Raw genomic sequence first — 10,176 nt, forward strand, 5'->3', positions numbered from 1 at the left:
ACATACACCTGGCAAACCAAACTGCAAAAGAGAGAAGCTAAACTTGATACAAAACTCAAGTGCCAAAGGGAAGGGGCCACGTGAGGTGGCTTAAAAAAAAACTATCCTGTGAAGAAAGAGCCTGGCCAAGTTTTGGTTTGTTTTTATTTGAAGACACAAGAAGTCCAACAGTCAGATCTGCAAGGGACTAGTGCTTTCATCACGAATTTGAACAACATTGGAAAACTCAATAATCACTAGTGGCCTGGCTTAGATGTAAGACAGTTATATAACCAGCTGTGAACCTCTTTAAAAAATTATGCAACCGACTAATTATTTCACCTCAAAAATTATGAGATGACCAAGTCTCAGAATCAGAACTATGAGTACAATAAAAGTCATGCGTTTTACAAACACTACCTTACAGGCTAGAAGGTACTGGAGGAGAAAAGCAGATACAACACTGAAGGTTTCAGGTATGTTTTTGCACCACCAGGGCATAATGTGGTTTTAAACTGTTAACAGCGTATTTTGAAAACCAAGTCCAATAGCGTTAACACTCAAATTAACCCAACCTCAGTTACTTCCCCAAATACGAAGTCTCACGTAGATGCTGAAGTATTTAAAATAAGAGTCCTTTCTAAATAGTTACCTGACTGAAAATAAACCTTCCTCATACCTCGAGTTAATCAGGAGAGCTGTGTGCTTACTAAAGAATCTTAGGCATGACTACATTTTAACGTAATCCCAGGATAATCTAGTGTCCAGTGGATAATCACACAATCACATACACACACTCACACTCACACAAACACAGCCCCTTGAAGGCTCTCAGCCAAACACTGCTCTGAGCACACCCCAATTCTAGAAACACGGGGTTTCAGGCACCTATCCAAGAAAAGCAGAGTGCAGAGGTCATGGCCAATCTTGTGTCCAACACTATTTCATCGAAACCAAAGTCAATGTGGAAAAGAGCCACATACTGGAAGGTTAGGCAAACCCCAAGGACATCGAAATGTCAATCTAACCTTTAACCACAACACATTCATTTCCTTATTCAAAAAAGGAACCGGGGCGGGCGGGGTGGTTTACACATAATCCCAGCACTTTGGGAGGTCAAGATGGGCGGATCACTTGAGGCCAGGAGTTTGAGATCAGCCTGACCAACACAGTGAAACCCCGTCTCTACTCAAAACACAAAAATTAGCCAGGCATAGTGGCAGGCACCTGTAATCCCAACTACTCGGGAGACTGAGGCAAGAGAACTGCTTGAGTCTCGGAGGCAGAGGTTGCAGTGAGTCAAGATGGTGCCACAGCATTCCAGCCTGGGTAACAGAGCAAGACTCCATCTCAAAAAAAAAAAAAAAAAAAGAAAAACTGATTCATACACGAGTCACAGATTTCCCATATTTCATATTTAAAAAAAAAAAAGCTTTTATATAAACATGTAAAATTGAATCCAAGAGATTTTAGAAGACAAATTCTCCTACCACAATGGGCTGGGGTGGGGGCAGAGGGGAAAGAATTATATTGCTTCTGAAGACGAAATGCAGAACTTTCTTTCAAGACTACACAAAATTAATCAGATTACACTACTTATAGCTTTTTGATACACACAAAACTTCATGTGAATTAGAGCAGGCATCCCAAGTTTATAACAAAGAACTTAAGTTCAAAGGGCCTTACGTCCAAAGTTCAGTAACTGAGTTCCTTCTATGACCTATCTCTTCCTCAAATGAGACGCTATCACTCAATCATAGACAATCTACAAACCATAAGAACACAATGCTACATCAAAGCAACACTTCTAAAGAAATACTATTGCCTACATAATACTTACACTTAAGAATTAAATTTGTACTTGTCAGGCCAGGCGTGGTGGCTCACGCCTGTAATTCCAACACTCTGGGAGGCAAATCATGAGGTCAGGAGTTTGAGCCCAGTCTGGCCAACATGGTGAAACCCCATCTCTACTAAAAATACAAAAAATTAGCTGGGCATAGTGGTGGGCACCCGTAATCCCAGCTACTCGGGAGGCTGGGGCAGGAGAATCACTTGAACCCAGGAGGTATAGGTTACAGTGAGCAGAGATCACGCCACTGTACTCCAGCCGGGGCGACAGAGGCTCCATCTCAAAAATAAATAAAGAAAAAATAAATTTGCACTAGTCAGTCCAACACAGAGTAAAATATTGTATTATTTTTTGGAGGAATGGTAGAGGCAGGTCTCACTGTTTCCCAGGCTGATCTCACACTCCTAGCCTCAAGATACCCTCTCGCCTCAGCCTCCCAAGTGCTGGGACTATAAGGTGTGAGCCACGGCACTCCAACCAGTAAAGAAATGTAATGTTTGTTTAGGAATGTAACAATCTAGCCGGGCGCGGTGGCTCACGCCTGTAATCCCAGCACTTTGGGAGGCCGAGGCGGGTGGATCACGAGGTCAAGAGATCAAGACCATCCTGGTCAACATGGTGAAACCCCGTCTCTACTAAAAATACAAAAAATTAGCTGGGCATGGTGGCGCATGCCTGTAATCCCAGCTACTCAGGAGGCTGAGGCAGGAGAATTGCCTGAACCCAGGAGGCGGAGGTTGTGGTGAGCCGAGATTGCGCCATTGCACTCCAGCCTGGGCAACAAGAGCGAAACTCCGACTCAAAAAAAAAAAAAAAAAAAAGGAATGTAACAATCTAAGTCACAGCCAAAATAAAACTGTTTCCAATGGTATTCCTCAAGGAAGTAGTATCCAAAAATAAGTACATTCTAGCTGCTTATAAGTTTGCTTACTCTTCACCTAGCACACAAAACTAAGGACAGGAACCAGTGGGAGATTCTGAACCTCCACAGTTTGTTGCCTGCCTGGCATCCAACCCTTGTCCTTCCCTTCCTAAAAGCACTCCAAGTTTCTGTTTGGATAGCCTATCACGTTCTGAGAGAAGCTCCCTCCACATTTGCTCAAGGGGTGGAAATAAAGGCTTAGCCCTCAATTCATCTGCATAACCCCAAATACCCGTATGACTGGTTGTGAGTAAGCAAGTGATCCCATTATAGCCAAGAGATGACAGAAGTCATTTTTAGAGTGGCCCTACGACGTGAGCCACAAGCCATTCACCAACCTAATGAAGCCAGTCTGAAGACAAGTGTGTGAGTACACACGGGAGAACAGAGCAGGGGAGAGCCTGGGATGCGCAATGAAATCAATCCTACTGTGGCCTTTTAAGTAAGAGGGGGCCAATGCATGTCTATACAGCTAAAGCCAGCCAGACTTGTGTTTTCTGATACCTGCAACCAACATATCCTTTCACAGAAAAATTATGCACAGGCCGGGTGCAGTGGCTCTCACTTGTAATCCCAGCACTTTGAGAGGCTGAGGCAGGTAGATCACCTGAGCTCAGGAGTTTGAGACCAGCCCCAGCAACATAACAAAACCTCATCTCTACCAAAAATACAAAAGATTAGCTGGGTGTGGTGGTGCATGCCAGCTACTTGGGTGGCTGAGGTGAAAGGATCACTTGAGCCTGGAAAGCAGAGGTTGCAGTGAGCTGAGACTGCACCACTGCACTCCCACCTGGGTGACAGACTGAGACCCTATCTCAAAAAAAGGAAAAAATAAGAGCTACACACAAAAAAAGCAGTTTTCTATAAAAAAAAAAATCTATGATCTACAAACAGTATCATGAATAACTGACGCTACTCCTGACAAAGCTAAAAAATTTTTTCTTTTAAATTAAAAAAAAATTTAAGACATAGGATATCTCACTATACTGCCCCAAGTAATCCTCCTGTCTCAGCCCGCCAAAGTGCTGGGATTACAGGCTGGAAAAGTTAAATATAATTTAATGCTTAGGGTCTCTCACTGTAATCCATACTAAGGTATTTTGAACAAAGTCTCAAACTCAGTAATAATTTTTTACAGCAAAGTGAGTCACAAGTCAGCTCCATCAGTCTCCAGGTAGAATATGATTTCCAGTCATTTGCTTATAAGTCACCTGCCATTTGGTCCTCACGTTTACATTTATGCTCAGCTCTCCTTTAGCTTAGGAGTCCAAAATGGCCACACTGAAGTGAGACATATAAAGAGGGCTTGGCATCAAGATGTATCAAAAATGAGAACTTAAAGCGCATCAGACTATTTTTCCCATACTCCATTTAGGGAAAGAAGATGATGGAAAGTACACACAAGAGTTTATTCCAACACAAGAAAAAAAAAAAATGAAGACAGAAAAGAAAAATAAACTATTATTACTTTACTTCATTTTAAGCACTGCCCATGGTGACAAAAATCCAAAAAATAGTTAAAACTTGACCACCAACACAATGAATGCCATGGCACTCACTATGCCAGGCACAAAGCTAAGAGCCTGTGCTATAGTCTGTGGTAGTTACCTCTATTTACAGTTAATTCAAACAAGGAATACAATGGTGAAATAAACACCTGGCTTACTGTAGGTCTCCAGGACCATAAAAGAAAGAAGTAACAGAGCCAAGATCTGAACTCTGGCAATGTGGCAGTAGACTCCAACTCACAATGACACTAACCCTCTGCAAGCACTGCTAGAGTACAGACCATGCTCAGGAAAATGCTGTTCAAGAAGATAACCAGAAACAACGTTTAGCAATATATCCAGGACTGCATGCAACTATGCTCAAATACGGTTTCAAAATGCAGAGGCAAAGAAGCATCAAAGAAGAAAAAGATGAAAAGCTGAAGAACAATTAGAGAAATGGCTCTACGGGCACAATCAAGCATGGGCTCACACAGGCTGCTGGAAAGTGGGATCTCCGATGTAGGCAGCAAACACAGGCAGGCTTGGCCAAGACATCCCAGGTAAACATCAACCCTAGCTAGATTAAAAGGATTTTTTTTTCTACTCCCTTCTGTAGTTGTGGGTATCAAAAAATACACTGATCTAAGGATACTACTGAATATTGAAGAAACACCATCCTCTTTGCATTTATCAAATCAAAAAGCAGCAATCAGGACCGTGGCTTCCTTCCTTTTTCCGAAAGGGGAAGAAAAGTCTTACCCCTACTATCTAGAGTACAAGGAATCATGCGCTCCATTTTATTGAATTCTATCCTTGCTTAAGGGACAAATTCAATTTACATTTACATTCTCTTCCAAATCCTAGCCACATTCCAACCAAACCAATTAACTGAATGCTCAACTTTTCAAAAGCCCTCTGACAACTAAAAGGGACCCTCTGCTGGGTTTTAATCTCAATCCTGACCTTGTCAATACTGACCTTCCTAATGAAGGTCAGGATTGAGATAAACACCTAATGAACTTCTTGGTAGTTATTAAGAAGCTAGTAGGAGTGCCAAACTCTCCCCGAGCTGCAAAATAAGCCACTTTTACCTTGCAAGATTAAGTGTTTAATTATACAAAATGCAGGAATGCTGCCTGCTACCCACTTAGAAGTATCTGCCAAATTTTTCCCCCCTTAAATTTATATTCAAATATTTAATCAGAACTATTCTCATTTAAATTTAGTACTACTTACTGCTGACTGCACTTGTGACACTACCTTGCTAATTTTATTGGTTTTATTTAAGGTAACCAATTATTCCTATAGCTGTATGCCTCTTCTCTAAAGGCCACACCCTGAAAAGAAGTAAAAGTGTGAGGCTATCCAGAGTATTATCCACACACTCCTTGAATCAAATAAAATGATACTACATTATTGAATTCCACAAGACACAACTTGCCATTTCTTTTAGGCAAGAAGGGATGTGTTTTCATTGTACAGAAACAAGGTACAAAATAAAACTAATTCAGACTAACAATCTAGCATTTACAATAATCCAAGAATCATGTGATATTTAAAATAAAATTAATGTACCTCAAGTTTTCTGAGCAGGAAAACTAGAAACTATAACCATTTTAAAATAATCAAATTAAGGATTATTTCAGGGTTCAACTGCTGAACCCACCTTCTTAACAAGAAAAGTTAGCACTAAAGAACTGCTAGTGGGCCGGGTGAGGTGGTTCAGGACTGTAATCCCAGCACTTTGGGAGGCTGGGGCAGGCGGATCACGAGGTCAAGAGACGGAGACCATCCTGACCAACGCGGTGAAACCCCAGCTAGCTTCGTCCTAAAGGGACACATTCTACAAGCACACAACAGCACGAAAGCCAGAGGACACTCACATTTGTACAGGGCCGAGGCTAAAAGCCTGGTATATAAAAACACTAAAAATGTGTTGCCTTCCCCTTCAAGCAAAAAGCAATACTAACAAGAGCAAAACAATAAACAATGGTACACCCACACCACAGTAATACTCGCCAATCAAAAGGCACTGAACTATGCACATCTGCAATGTGACTGAACTATGCACATCTACCATGCAATTTACTCCATGGGTAAATCTTACCATAGTAACTTGAAGAAGCCAGACACAAAAGGCTACAAGGACTAGGTTCTATTTAGGAAATAATGGAGAAGAAAAAAACAGCAATCAAATCAGTGACTGTCAGGGCTGGGGTGGAGGTGATGGATTTATTCTATTTGTTAGTTTTTTAAAAAAAATCAAAGTATACATTCTAAAAGGGTGATTCTACTGTATGTAAACTACACTCCAAGAAATCTTTTATTTTTAAATAAAGTATTATTTCAAAAGTCCCTTTTTGGACAAAACTAAGAGCCATTCCAAAGAGAATGTTCAAGGCCGTCAAGCACTGATGGATGCTGAAACAGTTTACTCAGTCACAATTTAAGAAACAGCTATAGAAAAATCGAACTTAACCACTGGGGCACTATTTAACCACGTTGCCCTTTTTTCAATATGGCTGGACTAGTACTTTAATAGTTCCTCATTCCCTAAAGTTAGCGTTCCTTTTCACCACTTTGTTACCAGTTCTCAAATTACTGTCCCAAAAAACTGCAGTCTCCTCAAAAAAAATCTCACCGTAAGAGCTATTTTTCTTACAGAATGCTGTGGCCATTTGCACATTCTTATGCAAAAACAGTAACCTGAGAGTCAAGAAGCAGCTTCATAGCCTGTTCCAATCTATATTAACATTTTTAAAATGCACAAAAGTCCATTACTGTTCTAAGCAGCTCTTAAAAAGTAGCCTGTTCCAACCTACGTTTATGTTTTAAAAATGCACAAAATTCCATTACTGTTCTGGGCAGCTCTTAAAAAGTCTGAAAGCATTTTAATTAAATTACATTTTTCTTAAGATTAACAAAGTCAAATCCTTTTTCCTTAAAAACCTTGCCATTACTCGGGGATCACCTGAGGTCGGGAGTTCAAGACCAGCCTGATCAACATGGTGAAACCCCGTCTTAAAAAAAAAAAAAACAAAAAACAAAACAAAACAAAAACAAAAAAAAAAAAACCTTGCAAAAAAAAAATCAACCCCAAATTTCCCAATCTTTAATCAGTAAGGCACAAAATGTAAACCCACCGTTACCAAGAGAGCAGAAAGGACAAGAACGTTTACTAACACATCTTCGTGTCATCACAAAGGGGGGAATTAACTCCAGAAAGGCACCCTCATAAAACACAAACCTATGGACTCAAAACTCTCATCAGAGCTCCTGCCGGCAACTTACAACCAGATATACGATCGTTTTGACAGAAAACACTTGATGGAATTGCTAGAGAAAAGCACTCATGCACGTCCAATTAGCAAGCTTTCAAGCACTTCAACGCTATCAGACTGCCACACTCTCAAATGCCTAACTCAAAAATCTTCTCTATAAAGTTTGCCCCATCTCCCACTGTGGTACAAAAAACATCAACTCTTTTCTTCCCTCAAAGTCTTTTCCAGAGGGAAGGAAGGCTTCAAGCTCAAGGCCTCTCAACCTGGGCACTACTGACTTTAGGGCCAGGATAATTCTTCGCTGAGAGGCGGTAGGGGGGGATTGGGCACTGCAGGACCTTCAGCAGCCTCTATCCACTGGGTGCCAACAGCAGCCCCCTCTCGGAGAAGACAACCAAATATGTCCCCAAGCGTTGCCATCTGTGGGGAGGGGGGCGGAGGGAGGTGTCAAAATCGCCTCCGGATCTAGCTAGAGCACCGCTGGGATTCTCAAATTGCAAGGTATTCAAGATTAGCAGCTGGGTTGGGGAGCAGAAAACACACTTGGAACGCAGGGCAGACACCCTGACGCAGGCGGCCCTTCCCTGAATCGGCAATGCAGCAAGGTTATCTTTACCTTTGTAGAGGTTGGTGACGGCGGTGGCTGCGTTTTGGAAGGGGACCCAGAGAGAAAGTCCTGGCTGCTGACACACTCGGTCTGAAAAGCAAGCCCAAAAAAGAAAAAGAAAGAAAGAAAAGAAAAAAAACACACACACAGAAAGAGAAAGAAACAGAAAAAGAATGTTATTTGGGCGTCAATCACTCCGAAACGGCCATATTAGGTTTCGCCATTTTGTTCAAGGGTTTCGGGATCCCAAACCCAGTGGAAAAACGGAGGGCAGGGGGGATCGAGGCGGAGAGAAGGGGAAGCCGCAGGGATCAGGGGCGCAGATCAGGGACAATGGGCGGCGCAGGGAGGCGCCCCCGTCGGAGTCCCCGCCCCGAGGCCGGCTCGGGGCACAATGGGGCCGCCCCACCGTCTCCCTTCGCCATTTTGTGACCAGGGGCTCCTCCCCTCCCCCCCGGGCCGAGGGGGACACCTGACGGCCGGACCTGGAGAGCGGGGTCCTCAGACAACACCAAAACGGAACTCCCCCAACGCCGGCCCCGGCCTGCCCCCGGCTCCCTCCTGCCCCCCAACCCCGAACCTCCCTCCTGCGGCGCCATCTTTCGGGGAGGGGGCGACTGGGCCGCGGCGCCACCAGCCGGGACCCCTGAGGCCGCCGCCGTCGCCGCCCCCCCAAGCGGCAGCTGAGCCGTCAAGGCCGGACCCGGGCTGAGGCGGCACCAAGATGGCGGCGGCGGCCTCACCTTTGTAGAGCTGAGCGACGGCGGTGGCCGAGTTCTGGAAGAGGTGCCATAGCTTCTGCTGCTTGTGCTCGGGCTGCGCGGCGGCCGCTGCCTCCTCCTGCAGCTCGGGGGGCAGCTGCTCGTCCTGCTCGGCCTCGGCCAGGCACTGCCGCTCCCACTTGGAGAACCAGTGCTCGGGCCCGTGTTCCTGGATCTCGGCCTCGCCCTCCTCCTTCCGCTCCTCCATCCTCCGCGGCCTCCCGCGGCCTCTCCGCCGCCGCCGCCGCGTCCTCCTCAGGCGGGGCCCCCGCGGGAGCGTCGTCGTCGAACGGCCCGGCGACAGGGCCTGGCGGCCGAGAGCGCCTTCTCCTTGCAGCGACCCAGGCCTCCTGTACCCCGACGGCCGGCGAGCCCCGCCCCGCTGCCCCACGCAACCAGGGACGACCCCCGCCCCAGGCCTTCCCACCCCCGGGCCCGACCGAAGGTCGCCCCGGACCAGATGACCGCTGCCGCCCCTCGCCTCGCCCTCCGGAGCCGATCTAACGCCCCCCCATGGCGCAGCGGCCTCCCCACTGCCGCCGCGGCTGACCGCCGAGCCCTGCGCGCAGCCCAGCCTGCGCCGCCGAGCCCACCCCAAAGACTGAGCAACGTCGTCGTCGTCGCCGCCGCCAACGACGCCTCTGCGGCTGCTGGTCCCAGCCCTCCCCCGCCCACATGCTGACTTGAGAAGCGCCGCCCACTGGGCCGAGCACCCCAGCCTGGTTGGGGCACGGCCGTTCCAAGGGCCCCTATTGGTCGGATGCGACCGGTTCCGCGTGCCGGCTTCTGAAAACAGCATCGTGATTGGTTGGTTTCTTGTACTGTCTGCCTGAAGTAACCAATGGGCTGGGGGAAGGGAGTAAATGTCAGGAAGGATGAAGAGGGAGGGGGAAGAGCTAGCAGTGGTGGCATCCGAGCCAAGTTGGGGGCGGGGGGCGGAGGGGGTTGTGGAATAGAAAGCATGCGCATGCGCACTTACTCGCTGCCCCCGAGCTCCGGGGAGCCGAGTGAGGGTCACGTGACAAGACCCAGCGACCGCACCCCACGGGAGCTTTTCCGGCGTTTACCGGCCCTGGAGGATGCAAAATCAAGTGCGGCAGCTGTGCCGTGGACTCGGAGAGGCGTAGTGGGTGGCTGCGTGCTTACTCCAGCACCTGGGGCTCCCAAAGGGAGGAGGGAAGTAGAGAAAGTGAATAAAACGCCCAACTAGTGTCCAAGTTTGCAAAGAGCTTTTCTATTCTTTTATTTGAGTCCCTCTCCTTTTTTTTGAGACGGGGGTCTCGC

The 10,176-nt window shown here is 46.4% G+C and overlaps 1 protein-coding gene across 1 annotated transcript in view; it reads right to left on the bottom strand.

Moving 5' to 3' along the window:
• CUNH16orf72 (chromosome unknown C16orf72 homolog) overlaps positions 1–9,814 on the bottom strand; it is a 30,402-nt gene extending 20,588 nt beyond the window's left edge. Inside the window, exons 1-2 of the mRNA XM_032258085.1 lie at positions 8,875–9,814; positions 8,141–8,221 (exon numbers count right to left, since the gene is read on the bottom strand). Coding sequence (XP_032113976.1) covers positions 8,141–8,221; positions 8,875–9,691 — 898 coding nt within the window. The 5' untranslated portion in view covers positions 9,692–9,814. The remainder of the gene's footprint in view (positions 1–8,140; positions 8,222–8,874) is intronic.
• Between the last annotated feature and the right edge of the window lie 362 nt (positions 9,815–10,176).

This window comes from Sapajus apella, unplaced genomic scaffold, assembly GCF_009761245.1.
Source record: "Sapajus apella isolate SASKATOON/1434 unplaced genomic scaffold, GSC_monkey_1.0 scaffold99, whole genome shotgun sequence".
In the NCBI taxonomy this organism is placed as follows: domain Eukaryota; kingdom Metazoa; phylum Chordata; class Mammalia; order Primates; family Cebidae; genus Sapajus; species Sapajus apella.